The following is a 23,564-nucleotide window of genomic DNA, read 5'->3' as shown; positions in this document are numbered from 1 at the left end:
CTTTTTTGTTGTACAGTGTACTTAGTTGTTAGTTTCTATTATAGTAGATGTTAGCTTTTATTATAGTATTTACTTTATCTTTATCTTTATTTTTATCTTTATTTTTATCTCTACTATTTGTTACATGTTTAATGTAGCAGCATTGCACCGAGTCAAATTCCTCGTTTGTGAACCTCATGAACAATGGCAATAAAACTCATTCTGATTCTGATTCTGATTCTGAAATCTATTAAATAAATAAAAAGTACAAGAATTAAATAGAATTAACGGCAGCAAAGTATCTCTATTAATCCAGTATGCTCTTATTTCTGGATAAATGTTAGAATAAAGGTAGATATTTGGGTGGGTCTCTGATGATCAACGTGATCCTCACAAGTCCGGAAACAGGTGTGTGTGTGTGTTGGTGCGTGTGCATGTGTGTGTGTGCACGCGACAGAGAGGGAGGGAGGTGAGAGCGCGCATCACGTCGGACACGCCGTGGGGGAAAAAGCTCGTGAAAACAGCCATAAACTTTTATTTTGCGCACCAGTGCGTCTTTGCGCAGCGTCTGGATCAGAGAGCGGAATTCTGTCTCACTGCGGAGGATTTATGTCCGACAGCAGGTGAAGATCGACGAGCCGCAGACTTCTGACAACATCCAGGTAGTTTGAAAACACTCCAGTCTCTTCTTACTTTGTTTAAGTGTTTATTTTCAGGTGCTGAAGCTTCGGTTTGTGCGTCAGAAGGTTTAAATCTGATTTAATTTTGTCTTTGTGTCGAGACTCCGTGGTTCAGGTATGGAAGACCAGATGTGCCAGAAAATAAAAAGTTACTTATGCTTTTTTTAAAAAAAAGAAGTCTAGGTGTATACATCAAATTCAAATGTGTACAGTCAAATGTAATGTCACATTTGAGCCCATTATGTCCATATTTTGAGTTAGTATCACCTCATTTTCACTTTTTAATTGCATAATTTCATGTATTAAGGCCAAATTTCATCACACTAACGTCTTCATTTTTTACATTTTTCACAATTTGTTGACTTTGTAAGTCAACATTTTAAATATATCCCAATTCTGACTTTGCAAATCCACACTCTGATATGTTATCCTTTTTTTTTTTTTTTTTTTGAATGGTTAGGTCAAGATTTTTGATTATTATGTCATAATTTTGAGATAAAAGCTCTAACTTATGCTATACTAATCCAACTTGATAAGTTAAAGAAGACATTTTGAGCATCTATTTCTTTCATACATACAATTATATGTAATGTCCCATTTGAGTCCATTATGTCCATATTTTGAGTTAGTATCACATCATTTTCACTTTTTATTGCATAATTTGATTTGTTAAGGGAAAGTTTTGTCACACTGAATCAAAATGTTGCACTTCTATGTTTTAATTTTGGCTTTTTGTAGGTCGTTTTGACTTATTTCCCAATTCTTGGATTTCCTAAGGTCAAATTTTCATTTTACGTTTTAATTGTTACTTTTATTTCACAGTTTTGACTTTTTTCCCCCACAATTTGTGGACTTTGTAGATCAAAAATTTTAAATCAAGTCATAGTTTTGACTTCATGAATCAGCGTCTTGATTTGCTAATTCATTAATTTTTTTAGATAAGGTTAAAATTTTGTATTATTGTCTCATAAGTTAAGAGTTTTTAACCTAATAATGTTGAAATAATACATACAAATGTCTTACTAACAATCACATTTTTAACTTTTCTTTCTTTCATTGTGACTTCGCAGCTCATATCTGATAGTAATGAATGATTTGAGTCAACATTTTGATTTTTTTTCATTATAATTATTATGATAACTGACTTTTCATATAATAATTTCTGGTTTATTAAGTCAGAATTTTGAGCTTTTATCACTCAATTTTGACTTGATATTTCACAGTTTCTGATTTGTTAAGACAATTATGAAATACAAAGTCAAGATTTAGAAATATTAACTCAGAAATTAGACTCTTTACGTTAGTTTTACACTTTTTACGCCAACTTTTTACTTATCCCACAACTGTGAGTCAAATTTCTGATTTTTTATTGGCAAAATTCAAAATTTTTGAGCTTTTTCATCTTATTTTTGACTTTTTCATTTCATATTATCCCACAATTTGGACTTACTGACTCAAAATATTGAATCCTACCATAATCTCAACTTAATATGACTTAATATTTTTACCAACTTTTCTTTCTTTTCTTTTAGTGGCATAAATTGCTGCTGGGTTCATATAAACAAACAAGACAACAAACTAAACTGGTGTTGGTGGTCTTCATTTAAACCCCAGACTACTTTTTAGCAACACATGCTAATTTTGTAGAGTTTAAAGGAACAGAAAATGACAACAGCAGCTATTGTACTTTGGGTTTTCGTCTTTTGTTGCTGGTTAAAGTGTGTCTTATGGTAACTGAGGTATTTGTAAAACAGTTGGTAAAGAGTTAAATGCTCCTCGTTGATGTTTAAATCGACTCCAGATGGGATTGTGTGTTTTGTCCATGCAGCGGTTAGTGAAACAATGCGAAGTAAATATCAATGAAAGGATTATAGATTAACTGATAACTAACTTAGTGGTTGGATAAACCTTCTATCAAGGCTTCAGGGCTAAAAAATGTGCTGCTATTGATCCCTTATCCCTTCCAGTCTCTGAGCTTTGTCTTTTTATCAGGCTGTATTTAAGTACTGTTTAGTTTTCATTGTATTTTATGTGTCAGTTGGTAGTAAAGTGGTTAAACATTGGACGCAAGGCCTCTAAGCAAGCTTCAAGAATGTTGTCATTGCAGGAAATGGTTTATTCTATGGTGCATGACCCAAAAAATAGAAAATTTTTCCAGTAAATTACCTTCTAGAAAATTACACACTGACCCTGAGACTTTTGGAGATCTTGGACGTCTTTAAATGTTAACATTTACAAGCACTTTAAGAGGACAGTAAAGGATCTGGAGCAGCTTCTAAATGGACTTTTAGTTTATTCGCTGCCATTTCCAAGATCAACACTGAGCGGTGAGTCCAGGTTCCTGCAGGGTATCTCACTGCAAAGGGAGGATTAGTTGAGTTTCATTGTTATTTTACTGATTCTTTGTGGTTTTGACGACATGTAGCAGGAATTTGAGGTTATCTCTGAACAACTTTTGCATTACAAAACCCAAAGTTTCACCACCAGCTGGGAGCCCTTGGTCTAATCCCGTTGTGTTTCATCTTGCTGAGAGGTGAGGTAGATATTTTGAAAGCCAAATCTCTTTTTTTGTGTTATACTAACATAAAAGTCAGTGTTGATGCTGTATGCTGGTTGTGTCTTATGGTCATTGAGGTATTTGTAAAACAGTTGGTAAAGAGTTAAATGCTCCTCGTTGATGTTTAAATCGACTCCAGATGGGATTGTGTGTTTTGTCCATGCAGCGGTTAGTGAAACAATGCGAAGTAAATATCAATGAAAGGATTATAGATTAACTGATAACTATATTGGTGGTCGGATAAATCTTCCATAAAGGCTTCAGGGCTAAAAAATGTGCTGCTATTGATCCCTTATTCCTTCCCGTCTCTGAGCCTTGTGTTTTTATCAGGTTGTCATTTGGTAGTAAAGTGGTTAAACATTGGACACAAGGCCTCTAAGCAAGTTTGGTAAAACTTCAAGATTGTTGTCATTGCAGGAAATGGTTTATTCAGTGGTTCATGACCCAAAAAAAAAAAAAAAGTTCCAGTAAATTTCCTTCCAGAAAAACCACACACTGACCCTGAGACCTTTGGAGATCTTGGAAGTCTTTAAATTTTAAACATTTACAAGCACTCTAAGAGGACATTTAAGGATCCGGAGCAGCTTCTAAATGGACTCTTGTTATTTTACTGATTTCTTGCAGTTTTGATGAGGTATAGAAGGAATTTGAGGTTATCTGTGAACAACTTTTGCATTACAAAACCCAAAGTTTCACTGGCCTTGCTCTAATCTCGTGTTTCAGCTTGCTGAGAGATGAGGTAGATATTTGGAAAGCCAAACCTCATTTTTAATGTTATACCAACATAAAAATCAGCCTTGAGTTTCTACATTGAGCTTTTAGAAATTGCAGTCGTGCCATAAAACACTTTCTCCATGGCAACGGCAATGAAAAGGACGTAAGAAATCTTAAGAATGAACACGGTGGGGAGTGTGTTTGATTAGAGATCACGCCCTTAAATTGCAAACACATTAGCGATTAGGTGCTTATAAATGGACAATAAACCAACGTAATCTGACTTTGTGAAAAGACCATAAAGGTTTGTTCCAGACAAATGTGATGTGATTGAGTTACAGACATCGCAAAGACCAAACGTCTGCCACCACACCTGCATCGATCTGGCTCCAGTTCAGTGTAACTGGATCCAACAAAAAGAAACATTCAGACGCAGCAGGAAGACAAGAACTGAAATGAGGAGATGTTTATTCACAACGTAGACCAGGGGAGTCAAACATGCAGCCCACGGGCCAAAACCAGTTCTCTAGAGGGTCCAGTTCTGCCCACAGGATGACTTTGTAAAGTGTAAAAATGACAGAGAAGACATTAACTGCACATTTGTTAAACTATAAATTTTAAATAATTTCGAGACCATGACAAATTGTGTTGATCATAAAGTACAATCCTATATTGCTCATTGTTCTTTTGGCGTCTCATTTTTGTAATATTTTGTCTTTTTTTTTGTTGTTGTCTTTTTTTGTCTGACTTTTGTTGTTTCATATTTTTGTTGTTTTGTGTTTCCTTTTTGTCTTGCTTGTGTTTTTTGTCTATTTTTTGTCATTTTGTGTTTTGTTTTATTTGTTGTTTTGTGTGTTCTTTTTGTCCTTTTGTGTTTCCCTTTTATCTCGCTTGTGTTTTTTTGTCTATTTTTTGTTGGTTTTTTTTGTCATTTTTTGTCTCGTCTGTGTCATTTGTGTAATATTTTGTCTCGTTTTTGTCCATTTTTTGTTGCATTGTAACTTTTGGCAAATTTTTTGTCTCTTGGTTTTGTTTTGTGTCGTGTGTCTTGTTTTTGTCACTTTCTGTCTCATTTTTGTAATATTTTGTCTTGTTTTTGTTGTTTTTTTGTCTGACTTTTGTCATTTTGACCATAAAGTAAAATACTATATCATTCAGTTCCAGATACCTGTGACTGAATGTTTTGTTCCATTGTAGATAAGCTGTGATCTGGAAGTTGTAATGTGTAAATGATTAACTGAGGCATAATTTTGCTGAAATTGAATATTTTCTTCTTAAGAAATTTCAGGATGTTCATGATGTTTTGTAAAAAGATAATTTCTTAAATGTGAACTTTTTCAGAACATACTTTTTTGCACTAAAACAAAGGAAAAATTAGGAGTTGTTATTTATAGGTTATTATGCTGTGATTTACTGGCCACTTGAGATCATAACTGGGCTGAATGTGGCCCCTGAACTAAAATGAATTTGACACTGCTGACATAGACTCTCTGATTTTATGCTGTTTTGTACAAAACACTGAAAAGGTCCACTTTCTGATTTGATTCGACTCCAATTCTATCTGAAGGACTCCAGGTTTAACCCTCCCAACCCTAAAACACTCTGGCAGATTTGAAAGACATGTTATCATTACAAAAAATGTGCAATATTACACCAGTTTTCAGACCCAGACACTGTAAAACCAGAAAGAATTTTTGGATTTTCAACTGTCCGACAATCTTTCCAGTTCGGTCATGAAAATTAACAAAGCCTAAAATGACAATATATCATTAAAACCACTTAATTCTAGTAAAGTGTATGCGTGTATCAGATTTTGTAAAAAGCAAAAAAAAAAACTTTGTTCCCTGATGCAACCAAGAAACCACAACTGACTCAGCTGTGACCAACAGTCACATGGAAAATACTGAGGGACTTTTTGGCTGTGTTTACACAAGGCAGAGAACAAATTAGAGTGGAAACAAATTAGAGAGGAAAATCAAACCTACTGGATCAATAAAGTAAATGCAGCCTGGCTTAAAAGTAGCATACAGAGGGGCAATTTGTTGGAAGATTTATCATATTCTGTGTCATAATGCGCCAAAGGCATGTCTGAGTTCTCTTCATTTCTAGTCATGGTTGTTCTGTATCCATAGAGGTGCAGGACTTTATATTGCAGTAAAAATGAGCCCACAGTGAAGAAAAATGTGACAGAAGAAGCAAAAAAAAAATAAAAAATTTAAAAAACACCCAGAAACTTCTTGGAGTTTAGAAGGTTAAAGAAATTGTATGTATCAAGGACTTTGCCGGAACCCTGACAGACAAATATATGATGTGACAAACTAATAATGTCTAATAATCTAATGAGGAGAAAAATGTTTTCAATTGTTAAAAAGGCTTTCTAAATATTTAGTGATTTTATGTTTTTTATTTTACTATAAGGGTCATTCCAGAATTGGAGGACATTTTACGTTCCATCCATCAAATTTTATATAATCCATGTACAAAATACTAAAACATGCAGTTGTTGTGTAAATGTACTTGTCCTGAGACCAAATCTAAAAAAAAACTAGAAGAAAAAAAATGTCTGAAAATATTTGGACAATACCAAATAAGTCTGGAGTTCCCCCTAAAATGTCATTTTTATGTTGTCTCACCCCCCCGATGACCAAACTGAATCTCAAATAAAACAGTTGAAGTGAAATTTAAATCTCCTTTTTTTGGTATTATTGTTTTCATTGATGTCTGTTGTAATTGTGGGAACTTTTTTTTTTATCAACATAATTTTAAATAATAATTGTTGTGCATGGAACGTGTGTCACACAACAGCCCTGTTGGCATAACCCTTTTAGCTGGTAGAAGAAGAAATTCAATGTCTCACTTTACCTCACATTATCAGGATCAGACTAATTGTTTTGACTGTTTTCCATCAGTCAGTTTGTCCTCTTGGTCAGCAGTAACAGCTAGCTAAATATCTAGCTTCTACTCCTGAGAAAAAGCTAACATTAGCATGGACTAGCAACCGTGTTACTGTGATTAGAGTAGGGTTAGCAAACAACAAATAAAACATGGCATAAAAATGGTACCATTGATGTGTAAACTAAGCCAATCAAGCCTTTGATAGTTTATTACCTATTATTGATCAATATGGAGCAGAAAAATGTAAAAGAGAAGGTTTATTTATCAAAAATTCGAATCCCAAATGTCATCTAATTGTGGAATGACCCATAAAAATAACTTATTTTACTTTTGGACAGTTGTCAGACTAAAGACATCTCTGGAAACATGATTGCAGATTATAATTTAGTCTATCTGAAACATAAATAGTGGAAATATGTTGCAAAATGAGTAAAAATGAGAGAGGAGCAAAAAAAAAATCCATAAACTGGTCGGGTTCAGGGGTTTAATGCACTTTCACCTCATTGATTTTGTGAATCGTAACGTACACAAACACAGATGGATCCTATTAATGTTTAACGCAGTGAACAAGAGCAGTTGGATATTTTTGGAAGCTGGATGGGGTCTGGATAATAGAGAAGTTGCTTTATATTATCCAGGTAAACATTTCAACCTCATGAGTTTCTGTGTACGTATTGACTCATGCAAGTGTAATATTTGCTCGACTGGGTGTAGACCGCGGTTTCCTGATTGCAGCTTGGTGATGTACGTGGAGTCTTTGTTAGTATCTGTTCTCTTCAGACGTCTTCAGTCGCTGCCTGTTTGTGTATCTCAACAGGTGAGATCCAGAGCAGCTCAGCCGTCATGGCCGCCAACGCCACCCCTCGGGGCTGCGGCCCTCAGCTGGACTCACTTTACTACAACCTGTGTGACCTCAGCGCCGTGTGGGGCATCGTAGTGGAGGCCATAGCAGCCGCCGGCATCGTCTTCTCCTTCGTGCTCTTCATCTCGCTGCTGGCCAGCCTCCCATTCATCAAAGACGCTAACCGTAAGAGCTCAGTGGCCCTTCACGCCTTCTTCCTGGTCTGTACCGCCGGTCTCTTCTGCCTGACCTTCGCCTTCATCGTGGGGAAGGACTTCTCCACCTGCGCCTCGCGAAGGTTCCTCTTCGGCGTGCTGTTCGCCGGCTGCTTCGCCTTGCTCCTGATGCAGTCAGTGAGGCTGAACGTCCTGGCCCGTCGGAACAGCGGGCCCCGGGTCTGGATCCTGTGTCTGGGGGCGGCGGCGCTGTGGCTGGTGGAGGTGGTCATCAACACCGAGTGGCTGATCATCACGATTGTCCGCCACCCGCTGCTGCTGCTCAACACCACGGCTGAAATCAGCAGAGCCATGCCGATGCCCTGCAACATCGCCAACCAGGACTTTGTCATGGCGCTAATCTACGTGATGACCCTGATCCTGGCCGTGGTGGTATCCAGTCTGGCCGTCATGGCGGGAAGACACTCACAGTGGAAGAGGGAAGGCAGCTGCATCCTCGTAGCGAGCCTCTTCTCTGTTGGGATTTGGGTGGCGTGGATCGTCATGTACGTCTACGGGAACGAGCGGACCGGCGGGCCGACGTGGGACGATCCCACCTTGGCCATCGCCTTGGTGGCAAACGCCTGGACCTTCATCATCGTCTACACCATTCCTGAAGTCTGCTGTTTGACCGGCGACGACGAGAGCCAGCAGGACTTCGGAGAAGATCTGTACCCGAGCCGAGGAGTCGGTTACGAGACAATCCTGAAGGAACAGAGCTCCCAGAACATGTTTATGGAGAATAAGGCTTTCTCCATGGACGAACCCAACCAAGGTATGTAGCCCTGGTGGCATCTTCACTGATCTAAAAAGCTTTTTGGGGGTGATTGTTTGTTGTATATTTACAGTTCACTTGAAACTCTGTGCTGTTAGAAGAAAACCCAAACTCCACCTGAAAGTTTGTACGTCACTGCTTTAAAGGTTTTCAACATAGGCAGAAAACTTTATATATCAAGGGTTTTGCTGTGATCCCGACAGAGGCAAATATATAATGTGAGCAACTTATTTAATGAGTAGAAATGTGGAAAATGTTGATTTAGGCTTCTTAAATATTCAGTCATTTTTTTCCCTGGTTTATTTTGACTCTATAGTTTAGTCTAATTTTGATCTGTAAATACTGGAAATATGTTGCAAAATGAGTCTTTCTCCATGGATGAACTGAACCAAGGTAAGTAGCCATAGTGGCATCTTCACTGATCTGGTAATCGTTTCTGGGGGGATTGTTTTTCCACATTTAGTCCACCTGAAGTACATCACTTAAAACTCCTTGTGCTGTTTGGAAAAAAATCGAACTAAACTCCACCTGAAAGGTTGTAGGTCGCTGCTTTAATGGTTTTCAACACAGATAGAGGTGTTTTTTTTGCAACAGACTCCAAAACTGGCCTGTAAAAAGTCACCTTGAATCCAAAAAGGGACGAAAAATAGACACAAAAATCTGTTTTAAATCTGTATTAGACCGATAATAATGAGACAAGAGACTTACAATAACAGAAATAAGTCAGACTGACCACAATTTGGATGACTCAAGTCCTAGGTGGGTCCCAGGAACTAAGAGCTGAGAGAATCTAAAGCAACTTGCGGCACAAAAAAACATCACAACATACAAGTAAAGTTCCATTTCTTTGCCGTTAATCCAAATGTCCTATTCTCCACAGCTTAGCTAAAAGGCTATTTCGAACACAGTGAACATACAGAGGAGCAGTTTTCTAAGTTTCTAGGGATGTTGGGGCACTTTATTTTCTCTAACTTTGGAATTAATCGGACCTAATAAGAGCTTTTATTCCCCTTTCAAGACAACAGTTTGGGCTGTAATTTGTGTGAGGTTGGTTGGATTCACAAATAAAAAATATGACTCATCTGGCAGCAGTAAGACGTCACATCCTTAAGTTTCTTAACACCAAAACTTGTCCGTTTCATTTGCCCGGAAGCAGTTTCGCTCCTAAGAAGCAAATGTTTGCCTGTTTTATGTATTTAAAGAGTTTGTTTGTGTGACAATTTAAACTACATTTACTCTGGATGTGACACATTAGTCACACAGTAACATTTGCAACTTTAAAATGTCTATAAAGTGTGTTTCATTGTTCAGCGCAGATTCATGTTATTATATAATATACTCTGCTTATCAGAGTTTATACTGTGACCTTGGACAGATGAGAGAATGTTTCAAGCCAAAAACATCACAGCGGAGCAAATGTGCTGCAAAATGTCCTCAAAAGGTTGTTTTTCTGTCTACGTGATGATCCAACAGAATCTGATATGCTGCAGTTTAGGAGCTGAGCTGAGTCGGACAGTTTAGAACAAAACAAAAGTCCTTTGGCTCGTGGGTTCATGGATGATAGATCCGACGGTAGATGGAGTTGTGTGGTTTCTAATATCTACGTCAGTCAGCTGTTGTGTAAAAAATTCTGTTTTTGGGAGGTGTCAGAGAGAAAAATCCCACTTTTTACCTCACTGTGATCTCCCAAAGGTGTGATTTGGTTTGTAGACTCAGGTTCTATATTCAACATGAGATAAACATGGCTTGTTGACTAAAATCGGCAGTCTGAAACACTCTAAAAGCAGCTTTGTTCACACTTTACTAGTGCAAAATCTCTTCATTACATAATTTGCCCTTCAAAAGTATACAAACAGTAGAGTGAACGGGATGTTTTTTCTTACGTAAAGCAGCACAATGAGGCCGGGTTTTGCCTTTAGTTTATAAATACATGTATTTTATACAAATATCCAAAAGTATGTTAGTAGTACAATGAAATACCTTGAGATATTAGCACAAAACATATATATTTAGACACTATTTGCTTTTAAATGGAGAGAAATAAAAGCTAAGCCAGTCTCTCATGGCTACTTTCAACCTATTATTGTGTTTGAGCAACAAATTCAAACGTATAAAGTAGCAATGAAGCTAAGTTTATTATTGTGTTTTTAAGCTAACTTTGCACTTTCCACCTCAGTTGCACAGATTAAGGGAAATGAGAAGTTTGTGTCTAAGCTAATCACGTACATGTCTATCAACATGTGTTGCTTTATTGGCTGTGGATAGCTTTCCGGTTAGCATGTGTTGGTGCTACAGACATCGTAGCGAACAAAGCGCATAAAATTACTTTTTCAGGTATTTGTTCTGGCAGCTGTTGGTTTTTCTTTCACTTGTTGTTGTGGTGTTGAAACATCATCTTTAGGGTGTTTATCATATCTGCAGATTCATTAGCATTCAGACAGTCTCATCATCAGGTTCCTACTCCTTGCAGCAGACGTTTTACTCCTCAATAGTCGTGATGCAAATATAAAAATAAAAAATCCCTTCATGTTTGTCTAACTTGTTAACAATGAATAGTTGAATAATGTTGAAGCAACTTTATCAATCCAAAAATCTGCCAGTATTTTCAGCCACCTCTGAAATGTATTTATGGTCGTAGCAGAGCGTCAAAGATACACTGCATCCCTTTACTTTAAATGTTGTTGGAAGTTTGTTGGAGTCCTGCTGCTCCTGAACGTTAGCACCGTCTCTGTTGACAGACACTCAGCATCTAATAATGCTAGCTTAGCATTAGCATGACCGTCAGGTAGCTAAACCGGACAGCCACCAGACACGTTTTACAACTTGATGCTGCATCAACGTGACCGCCACAGTTAGACAGGAGGAAAGTACACTCGTTTTATGCAACAAATTACAGGCGGTCAGTAACCACACCTGTAACTCCAACTCACTAAACAGGAAAAGGCGTCGCCTGGTGGAGCAACCAGATACTACATGTACAAAGTTATTTTTGAAAAGCGTCGTACAGTTCACACTTTTTCCCTCGTTTTTCGCTATTTTGTGCAACTCCTTGTTTCCCTGAATCTCTACAATGAAGGTAGAGAGTGCAACATTAGCAAGACCCAAAGAGACATAAAAAGTCTCAACTCTGACTAGTGTTGTGACTCAGTCTGCCTCCTAAAGGTCAGTGATGATCAAGCAGCTTTGTCAAACATGAAAAAAATAACTTCTGGATCAAATGCTGGAGTCTTTGAAAAGTTTTCAAAAAAGTCTTCAAACAGTCTTCAGAGGCTGAGGCTGTAAAAACAAACATAAGGAAAATATCAAGATTTTAACTGACTACCCAAAGCATTACATCGTCTTAGGGTGTCTACCAGCCCTACAGGCTGGTAGACACTAGCCATGGTGAGGGCATCACTTCATCTGCCTCTCTTCTTACCCTGATGCTCTTGTTTTCTTTGCTTGATGCTGGACAGTAATTTCACCCTTCTGAGACAGATTAACATCCTTTCCATGACCACAGGATATGTCTTCCAACATGGTTGTTTAAGAAATGAGAAGCTCCTCATTGCATCAACTAGGGTTAAATAAGTTGTTGCAGCTGAAACGTATTCATCACTGCAGCAATTATCCAATGGAAGGCTCTTACCTATTTGCTCAGTTAAATCCAGGGGGTGACTTTTTTTTGAACAGGCAGTGTATGTCATTGTGGACCATTACTGAACACGGTTTACTGCCATTGTTTGTTGCTGTTTGCTTAAAGTCTAATATCATTTTACTAATAACTTGGTTTATTGGTGTGTGAAATCTACGGATGTTCAATCATTAACTCCTCAGACTGTGAGCTCTAACTAAAGAGTCGATAACAGCCTTCAGCTCCAGGACAGGAGAGTTCGATCCAACTTCAGTGTTTTCCCAGAGTTTCAGTTTGGGATTTAGAGACAGAGCTGCTGCTGAATCACTCCTGTTAATGAGGGTCTGACTGCTGTGTCACCTCACTCTGCCTCTGATTCCCACCAGAAACATCACGTCTTGTGTTTGCTCTTTCCCCACGGAGACTGAGGTGTGGCGACAGTTTCATCTGGGGGAAAATATGTGAGTCGCAAAGTGCGACAAAGTCGACTCTCACTTCCATCTCTGCAGGGAGCTTTTTTCAAGAGTGACAGATTGTAGTATAAAGATGTGAGAGATGGTTTCTGGCAGCACTACGAGGCCTAAACAGACCACACAGAGGGACTGTAGGTGATAAAATACTGACGTTAGCTGTGTTTTGTGTTTCCATCACAGGGACCAAACCAGTGTCTCCATACAGCGGCTACACCGGTCAGCTGAGGAGTTCGGTCTACCAGCCCACTGAGCTGGCCCTCATCACCAAAGCTGTGGGAAATGTGAGTATAAAAGGCGGCTGGTTTGCAAAGATTTGAATATGACACGAGCGTGATAGCATTGGCTACCCAGAACACCAACACTAAATGTACAGGCTTCCTACTGTAGGCAAATCATTATGGAAATGAGGAGCAGCAACTGTACGGTGCTCATCAATATAGGGCAAAGAGAAGCTTCAATGGAACAGAATGCGCCTACAACACAAGTTCAGCTAAGCGCAGCAAAAAGTTACCTGATAGAAGCAGGAAAACCCAAACAGGAAATAGATAACATGCATGGAAAATATTTAAAGTAATGTACACAACACACAAAAGTATAGCAGTGTAAAAATAACCCACCCCAAGGAAAAGTCCTGCAGGGAAAATCTCTAAAATGTAGCTCAAGTATTGCACAAGTTCTAATATACCAATACATTCCATCATTATATTATTAATAGTAAAGCATCAGTGTGTCAGCAGCATGTTAACATTGTAGCTGCCGCAAGTTTCAACTATTTTATATCCAGAAAGAAGAAAATAGTTCTGATACACAAATCTAGTTTCAGTTTTATTATAGATTGTGTCAGATCCTCATCCTAAAGCTGTCAGATAAATTTAGTGGAGTAGAAAGTACAATATTCCCTTCTGAAATGGTGTAGTAGAAGTATAAAATGACTTAAAAAGGAAATATTCAAGTATCTGAAATTCTACTTTAGTACAGTTTTACTTGAGTAACTATATTTAGTTACTTTCCACAATGGATTTCAATAAGTCCTGGTTTTGAAATAGCACTAAAAGGCATTATGTAAACAAAAAAATTGACAAAAATAGGTCACCATATAAAACTGCAGACTCCTGTGGGCACCTCCAGTCTTCTTTGTGTTGGTATTCCCTACATTAGAACACCCAAACGTAGCCCAAAGGTGTGGCCTTTTCTAGTTTTTGAACTGGTTCTAAGCTGCTGAAATATGGTGGCAGCAGAGATGCATCTCATTAGCTAGCATACCTACCTGTACGTTTCTGCAGTTGACTGCATCTGATAAAATGTCCCAGTGAAAAATGATTCCATCAAAAACAAGAAGCCCACTTTTACTGGCAGAAACACAAGCCCACTGTTCTGCAGAGAACAGATAATACTGTGCCTATAGGAAGTATGAACTCCCCTTGCAAATTTCCCCCTTTAACAGCTTTCTAACATTGCATCATGGTCAACATATTTTAACTTTTTGGACTAGAATTTACAAAAAAGGACTCCTTCATGTCAACGTGAAAACAGATTTCTACAATGTAATGTCAGTTACAAAAAAATAATTACTATGCAAGAAAGAGACTAGTGAGGGAGGCCACCAAGACATCTGTGACTCTTCTGAAGGAGTTACAAGAAAGAATCTAGTGAGGGAGGCCACCAAGACACCTATGACTCCTCTGAAGAAATACAAGAATGAGACTAGTGAGGAAGACCACCAAGACACCTATGACTATTCTGAAGGAGTTACAAGAAAGAGTCTAGTGAGGGAGGCCACCAAGACACCTATGACTCCTCTGAATGTGTTTTCCAAGCTTTAGCAGTGGTAGACTCTGAAGTCAACTAAAAGAAGGTTCTTTGGTCAAATGGGAACAAGATTCAGCTTTTTGATCATCAGATTAGATGTTACCTTTGGCAGACACTAAACACTGCACGTCATCAATGTCTAATTCACAGGAGTCATAGGTGTCTTGGTGGCCTCCCTCACTCGTCTCTTTCTTGCTTGGTCACTCAGTTTTTTTGAGATGTGCAGCTCTAGTCAGATTTACTCGTGCCATATTACTTTTGTTTCTTAATGATGGATTTAACTGGACTCCAAGAGGTATTCATCTTTGTCACTGAGTTTCTTGGAGTGTTCTTTAGTCTTGAGGTGTAGTTCTATCCAGGATCCACCAGTGACTGGACTTTTCACATACAGGAGTCTTTATACTACAATCACTGAGACACATTCACTGACCTCAGATGATCTTTATTTCGCTAACTGTAGGACTTCTAGCACCAACTGGCTGCACATTTGTTGAATTAGATGAGTCATTTTAAAGGGGTGAATACCAAAGGAATAACTCTTATTACATTTTAAGTCTTTATTTTGAGTCTTTTTTTGTAAACTCCAATCAAAAAAGTAAACTTAAACTGACCATAATTCAGTGTTGAAAAGAAATGAAAGGAGAAAACTTCCGAGGGTGTATTTTAGAGGCACTGTATTACCTATTCAGTCTTTCTGCTCACAATTAGTGGTAATTTTTTTGTTTTCACACAAAAGTAGACAGAAATGAGTCTCTTGGTTTTGGCTGAATGATGTTGTCAATGGGAGATTTAACTAGCTGCAGCTAATTACAATTGTAGTTATGACTGTATAAGAGGGTTTGTAAGTAAAATGGTTGGAGTAACGTGGCAGACGCTCACAGACAAACTCCCTCCCTGACTTCTTGGATGTTTTTTGTCGCTGCCCCTGTTATCATGGCCTCAACCACAGCCAGCGGAGCAGTCCTTTGACATGACTATTCCCAGAGCTTCCACCGGCTCTGCGGCCAACAGCGGGAGCAGCACCCCCTCAACACACACCGAAGCCGGAAACACTGCACACACTCAGACCAGCGTAGGTCCAAACACTCCAACGCCTCTTCTTCTTCACCCTACAGTTCTTCTTATCACCTGCTTTGCCTCCAGATGCTTCTCTATTCCCAGCTCTGAGCATGTCGACCTCTCAGCTCCTGCTGTATCCATAGCAACTTCTTCTACAGGTTGACTATGAATCACCTCTTTGTCTGGGTGTTTTTTTTTCACCTTGTGCTCTTCAACTCTCTCAAGGCCTTGTCTTATACCTCTTTTGAGTGCACCTCTATTTTCTCCTGGTAAAACACAAGAAATAATACTGGTGAAGGGTGTTTGATTCGTCCTGATGTCCTTCGTGTTCTTAGAAAGATTCTTAAGGCTTTTTAAGGTGACTGAAAAGTTTGCAGCTCTCTCAGTTGTGGAGGAAGGCGGGTATAGATTCACAGCTGTTGCAACAGACTCCAGACAAGTTTATTATGGTAAAATAAAGTATTAAAACCACCATTACATTCTTCATGCAGTTTAACACACTTCTCCAGTTTACATCTATGTATAAACAATGTCAGTATGTTATAAAATATCATAATTTTGAAAAGCTCGGTCTAAGATAAGCTAATGTGTGCAATGTATATGTATATGCACACAATTCTAGAAAGATATTTTATTTTTGGGTGTTCAGTCTTTTGGTGGTCATTTTGTGTCTCTTTTGTCATCCTGTTCTGTCTTTATGTAATAATATTGTATCGCTCTGTTATAACTTTGCATTCATTTGCCATAATTTACTTTCTTGTTGTGTGTATTTATTATATTTTGAGTCTCTATGAATAGTTTTGTTTCTTGTGTTATCTTGTGTCTGTAAGCATTTAGCTTTTTCTGTTTGGTGGTTGTTTGACTTGTTTAGTTAGCATAAAGCAACAGCTAACCTACAAAGCAAACAACATTCTGTATTTAGCCACATTTCTGTACGAAAAATGTGGCTAAATGCACAGTTTCTGTTTATCGTTAGCAAGATTAGCTGCTCATACTTGATTTAGCAAGTGTTGTAGCATAAGCTAACAGAGATCGCAACTTATAGAAGCCATAGTATGTATATAGACTACGTTTTAGGCGAAATGGCACAGCTTCTGTATTTCATTAGTATGATTATTTTGTAACATTTTGCAATTTGTGACTGTTAGCGTACAACAGCAGCAGCCTAGCATCTAACAGAAACTACGTTATGTTTTTAGCTGCATTTTTATACATATACACAGAAATAGAGCTACAAATACAACTTCTGTTTTTCAATAGCACAATTAGCTGCTTACATTTATTATTTGTGACCAACGTTAGTAAATGTTGTTGTGTACAAGAGCAGCTAACACAGATAGCAAGTTACAGGAACTACAGTGTGTATTTAGCCATATTTTTGGGCTGAATACAAAGTTTATGTTTTATATTAGCACAATTAGCTGCTCTCATTTCTCATTTGTGACTGTTAGCATTTCATTTGATTGTGCAAATGTTGTAGCATAAGCTAACAGAGATAGCAACTCATAGAAGCCATAGTGTGTATGTAGACTAATATTTAGGCTGAATGGCAGAGTTTCTGTATTTCATTAGCACGATTAATTTCTAACATTTTGTAATTTGTGACTGTTAGCGTGCAAAAACAGCAGCCTAGCATCTAACAGAAACTACATTACGTATTTCGCTGTACTTTTATATACCAACAAAATATGGTTAACACATATCTTTTGGATTTGCTAGCACAATTAGCTGCTCTCATTTGTGAACAGTATTAGCATTTCTTGTAGAATACCACAGCAGCTAATGCAGATGACTTTAAAAATCTACAGAATGTATTTAAATCATACTATGCAGCTAAATACATAGCTATTGTTTTTTGTTAGCATGACTAGCTGCACACATTTATGACTGACTTTTAGCACAATTAACAGCTCACATTAACACAGATAGCAACTTACAGAAACTACAGTATATTTTTTGGGCAGAATACATAGCCTCTGATTTTTTAAATTTATTTATATATTTTGCACAATTAGCTGCTCACACGTGTCGTTTATGGCTACATAAAGCAGCCTAGATAGTACTTTATAGAAAGTACATTATGTATTTATGTGTATTTTTGTGTATACACACCAAAATATCACTAGTAAAGAATTTTTGGTTTTTGCTAGCACAATTAGCTGCTGTCCTTTGTGACCCAGTGTTAGCAGTTCTTGTAGCATACCACAACAGCTAATACAGATAGCAACTTTCAAAAGCTACAGTATATATTTAAAACATATTTTGCAGCAAAATATTTGTTAGCATGACTAGCTGGACACATTTATCATTTATGGTTGTTAGCAAATGTTATAGCATAGCAGTTAACTAACTTAGCAACTTACAGAAACTACAGAAGGTATTTAGCCACAGTTTTCAGATAAATAGTTCCTGTTTTTTGTTTGCAGGATTAGTTTTTCACATTTATAATTTCTGACTGGTAACTGCTAATATAGATAGCAACTAACAGAAACTGGAGAATACTTTTAGCTATATTTTTGGCCTAAATACACAACTTCTGTTTTTTTATTAGCACAATAGCATGCTTACATTTATCAATTGTAGGTGTTAGCATACAACAACAGCTAACCTAGACTGCAGCTGATAGAATGTCCAGTATGTATTTCACCTTTTTTTTTTTTTTTTTTTTTAGCAGATAGTCACAAAAATGTGACAACAAAAATATAGCTGCTCATATTTATTATCTGTGACTGTCATATGTTGTAGCATACACCCACAGCTAGCATAATAGTTAGCAACTTACAGAAGTCTTAATATTTAGTGAGCTGTATTTTGGGGCTTCTACTTTTGTTGGCTTCATTTAGCTCCTCACATCTGTCATTTGTTTCTGCTAGTGCACAACAGCTAACCGAAATAGCAACGTAGAAAAACTGCAGTATTTATTTAACCATATTTTTGTAGATAACTGTTTGGCTTTTCAGGAAGATTTGTTTGATTTTTTCAAAGAAAACATACTGTAAATAAGAGGTTGTGAGCTTTATTTGTTGTTAAATGAGTTAGATAAGCACTGTAAGGTATTTATCCAGCAAATTTGCAAATATGAGGAAGGAAAGTAGCTTAACTTGGAACAAACAAAAGTGTGAAACCATATTTTAAGCAGATTACAAGTGTGGTACATGTACTAACGAGAACATACATGGATACTGGAGAAGTCTACATAATGAACAATGGATAGCTTTTAGTAAATAGTAAAATGGGAAAAAGGGACAGACAGTAAAAGAGTGATTCAAGTTACTCGTCCAATTTGAATTCAAGCTGACTACATCCTCCACTGCCGAGAAAGCTGCAAGTTTTCAAATTTCAAACTTTCAGAAGGCATTTTAATCCTTCAAAATAAGGAATTTAGCGGCGTATTCCTTTAAAATATCCATTTAATCAACATTTGTACCATCTCTCTTCTCTTCTTCTACAGGGTCACGGCCTTCACAGGACATCCCAGTGGTGAACACACTGAGCCTCTTAGCTCCCGGTCAAAATAACGTCACAACTTCTCATTTGCACTCGCTGACGGTTTGTTTGCTGTTAAACTGCGGTTCCCTAAGCTGGTTCTGAGAGGAACCCCGACACACGGAGGTGAACGCCCGGTCACCTCCGTGCTGGCAAACAGATAAACCTCCTATTGACGGATCGTCCGCATGCCACCGGGTATCAGACAGCGATGGGCTTCATTTGGAAGTCAAAGGATGAAGCTTTGCTGCAGAACAAAGACTTTTTGCAATAGTCGCTGTTTGCTGACAGTGAACTGAGCTCTGCTGGACCCGATGAAGAGTGACGCTGCTGACGGCACGAAAACACTGAAACAGAATAGTCTAAATGTTGGCTCAGTGTGATATTTACATCCGCGGAACTTTACTCAGTTTGAAGACAACATACCCTAAAAGCAGAAACACTATCAGCAAGATTACATTTAAAATATTGTGCACTGTTAAGTTTAATTATTAGAGTCGATGTACACTACTGTTCAAAAGTTTGGGGTTTGTTTTCCTTGAAAACTCACTTTTATTCATGTGCTAACATAAATGCACAAGGGTTTTCTACTCATCAGTTAGCCTTTCAACACGATTAGCTAGGAGATTTCTAAGTGACCCCAAACTTTTCAACGGTAGTGTATATTTTTGTGGCTGGATTGTGAATATTGTTAAAAACCACAAAATTCACACATGAAATTTAACTTCTGGTATTGGATTAATGTAAATACAATTTGCTGGTAATGTGTCTTTGGTTCTTCACTGCATGGAAGTATTGTATGAATGTGTATATTTAATACTATTTAAAGCACCACTGAGTGCTGCTTAATTATTTAAAATCAATTCAAACAATCATGAGAACAGAGAACTAAAGTCCTGCCTGTGGTTAGTCTGTGGCTCACTAGTTTAACAATGCTCAGTGTAGTTCCTCATAGAAGATTCTTGTTATTAGTATTTCTGAAAAATGAAATACAATACACCAGTTTTCTGGATGTGTTCTTTGACAAATAGGCATCTGCTGCTTTAAATGACAGTGACATCTGAGCGCTTTGAGATTATAACAAGGATAAGAGGATGTTGTTACCCTGGAAAAGGAACTGCACATGATTCTATGGTAACTAAAGATCTGTCAGTCTTCATGTTCTGCTGCCTTTTCACTCACATTAACCAAAATAAAGATGAGTATCAACTACATTTCATCAAGATTGTCAAACGGTGTCGTCAAATCCAGCTTGTTAGCTCATGACACTAAATGCTTAGTTTTAAAGTGGTAACATCGGACTGGAGTCGCAACACGGACGTTACTCTCAGCATCTACAACCAAACCGAGGCTAACCGTTTAGCATGCTAACGAGCAAGTAACATAACTGTAGATCAAGAAAAACCCTATAAAATTGCAGTGTACAAACTTAGCACCCAAAGTTCAATAAAAAACATTTTAAAAACATCGGCAAACACGTTAAATTTGTGAACTTTAACCAAGAGAGAGGTGTTCATATGAGTTGTTGTAAACACAACCTAATTTGAAATCAGTGCTAAGACCTAGCACATCAAGTGTTTGCGAAATAGCTGCTAAACTACAGCAATAACAGCAAATATTAATGCTGGTTTTACTGCTTAATCGGGCACTATATCTGTTAAATGTAGGTATTTAATCACCTTTTAACAACTAGTGCCAGATATTTAGCTCTCTGTACTAATACCATTTAAATTACACATACAATGTTAAATTCTGACTGAATTAGTAATCAGTTGTTGCTAATGGTATAAGCTATTGCTACGGTGTCCAAAACAAACTAACATTAGCTTTTTTGAAAGTTGTGGGTAACATTTCTCATGACTTGTTAATTTAAAGTACAAACAAACTGCATCACTTTGAATTTTGTGCAGAAATTCCATGTTTTTGAGCAGTTTCTGGTCATCTAACAATGGTAAATAACTCCATACACAACTTTTTGTATGTGCTTTTGTTCTCCATAAAGCTGCATGTGTTGTCATATTCAGTACTTTGTATGTTTTGTTTATCTAAACTTTGGCAGCAACAAAAAACAATCACATTTTCAGAATTTTAGCATTGTGTCAGTACATCTCTATTAGCAGAGATGTTTACATTTGCTTGATTTTTCCAGCATTTCCATACTTTTTAGTTCCAAATCCGAAAAATAAAAGCACAGGTCACGGTTGCACGTTTTGTTGGGTTTAGTCCAGAATCTAAATATATGCAGCTTGTAATGATAGAAACATGAGAAAACAACAACAGATTGTCCTGTTTAAGAGCAGATAAGTGACTAAATGACCAACTGTTTCAACTAAACCTGACAAATTGCTCAATATTACTCTAAAGTGCAGCAGCAGGTGCAAAATTTAGTTCAATAATAATAGAAAACAAAAGAAACCTTTAAAGAGAAAATATATCGTCTAACCAAGGCTGGACTTCAGTTATCTCCATTGTAACGTATGGAAGTAATTTGATTTCCAAGATCACAACCACAGTTTGTTTTTAATGTACAGCAAATAAAAACTTCCCCAGTAAAGTTACGCGTCGTGTGTTTTCTAATCAGTCAGACGTGACAGAAAACCTACACCATGGATAACTACATTTATCACAATAACAACATTCATCTATTTGAATAAAGGCTCAGCTGTAGTTTTTGTGTTCCGTGAGAAGAATCACAGCCAGCGCTCAGATTCAATCATGGTCATCAGCTGGAGCAAACAGACCGATCGATTCGGCCTCAGCGGCATCAGACAGCCGGATTCATCAAGGTCATCAGAGGAGACAGGAATAATTGATCAGGGTTTCAGTTATCTGTTCCCACAGCATCAAATCATCTTCAACATCTCTGTGGGAGGAAAACACCGCAGCCAGTTAAATAACTGGACATCCTCTGAGAGTTTCAATGGAGTGTAGATTTCTGGGTTCTCTGAGTTGTGTCACTATAGCATCATATTAAGGTGTTTTATTCAAAAATTTACATGATTTTGGACAGGTTTTGTGTCATTTTAGCCACTACCTAAGTTGTTTGGGGTAAATTTTTATTCATTTTGGACAGGTTCTAAGTAATTTGGAACAAATTTTGTGTCATTTTAGACAAGTTTTGTATCATTTTAGGCACATTTTCAATTGTTCTATTCAGATTTCAGGTCATTTTAGACAGGTTTTAAGTATTTTCGACATTTTGTGTCATTTTGTTGAAGTTTTGTGTCATTTTAGCAGCATTTTAAGGTGTTCATACACAACTTAGATCATTTTGGACAGGCTTTGTATCATTTTGAACAACCTTTGTGTCATCTTGACAACATTTGAAGTTGTTATATATAACCATTTTAAATGTCGTCCCTTTGCCATAACCAGCCTCCAGGAAACTCCAGTTTACAGCAGTGAATCCCATCTGGAATGGAACTGTGCTCATTAGGTACAGGTTCTTTTTTCCTCGATATTGCATGGTTGGTTCATCACTACTGAAGAAGAGTTTCTTGATCTTGAGATAGTTCTCTTTTAGGAACTGAAGAACTGGTTGAAGTTGAGCCCAAATGGCTGAAAGGTCATACTTCATGGAAGGTGATAAGACACAGAAAGTGAGTGTACCTCTGTGGTGTACACAACTGCATTGTGCAGTGTGGTCTGCCTGTGGGATGCTCCAAAGTGTACCTGCTGCACCTCCTTTGCATATTTGCACTGCCAGTTTTCAGCATAGTCAATATGAAGAATTACCTCATCTTCCTAAACAGGTTGGTGCTCGGAATGTAGCTCTGTGTATTGGTGGTGGATGTTGAAGAGGTACTCTGGCTTTCATGTCTTTTTCTTGCAAAAGGTGGTCTGGTTGGCCCTCACATCTCTGTTTCATGGTTTTTGTGACCGTGATCTTGTCTGTTTGCCCGTCCACTCCTTTTTCATAGTCTTCTTTCTTTGTGAGCCATTGGTACCACTATGTTGTCCTTACTTGTTCCTACATGAGGGACATTCTCTGTACAAGCGAGCTTTAGCCTCAGTGTCACAGCATAGATCTTCTGCAACTTTGTTCAAGCGCTGTGAGTTAATAATGCCAAGCTGCTTGAGCCCATTTGCTTTCACTTGAGCATTGTTGTGCACTTTGCAGACACCTGTTATTAATGTTTGGGGTAACAATTAAAAAGACTTTATCCTGCAGAAAAGTGAATATGACAGCTTCAAATGAGGCATCCCCAGCACAAGTTTCTTGTGCAAATTTAGCGGTGTCAGAAAGGAACCTCTTTTGCTTCTTCTTTTTGAATCGTGTAATTGTCTCATTTCTTCCTGCTGGTGCCTGACTGTTGTCATCTTGACTTAGGAAAGTTCTTACTGTGTCCATGGTCTTTTGGTTGCCTTTCCTCTGATAGGTGAACCTTGCATCTGGGCTGTCTGTTATCTTGTTGAACTGCTTGCTGCTTTTTTAGCCGTAGAAGCAAGTATTTTCTGAGCATATTAG

General features: G+C 37.7%; 1 protein-coding gene across 2 annotated transcripts; it reads left to right on the top strand.

Moving 5' to 3' along the window:
- The first annotated feature begins 446 nt into the window (after nucleotides 1-446).
- Nucleotides 447-21,654, top strand: gprc5c (G protein-coupled receptor, class C, group 5, member C). 2 transcript variants are annotated; one of them, XM_023284734.3, is made up of 5 exons: nucleotides 449-641; nucleotides 7,643-8,656; nucleotides 12,923-13,023; nucleotides 15,501-15,623; nucleotides 19,062-21,654. In XM_023284734.3, the coding sequence occupies exons 2-5, from the start codon at nucleotides 7,669-7,671 to the stop codon at nucleotides 19,092-19,094; spliced, it is 1,245 nt and encodes a 414-aa protein (XP_023140502.1). In that variant the 5' UTR covers nucleotides 449-641; nucleotides 7,643-7,668; the 3' UTR covers nucleotides 19,095-21,654. The 2 variants fall into 2 exon arrangements, with proteins under 2 accessions (XP_023140503.1, XP_023140502.1); XM_023284735.3 differs by lacking the exon at nucleotides 15,501-15,623 and having other exon boundaries at nucleotides 447-641.
- The last annotated feature ends 1,910 nt before the right edge of the window (nucleotides 21,655-23,564 follow it).

This window comes from Amphiprion ocellaris, chromosome 18 (genome assembly GCF_022539595.1).
Source record: "Amphiprion ocellaris isolate individual 3 ecotype Okinawa chromosome 18, ASM2253959v1, whole genome shotgun sequence".
In the NCBI taxonomy this organism is placed as follows: Eukaryota; Metazoa; Chordata; class Actinopteri; family Pomacentridae; genus Amphiprion; species Amphiprion ocellaris.
This window is presented reverse-complemented; position numbering and strand designations above follow the sequence as displayed.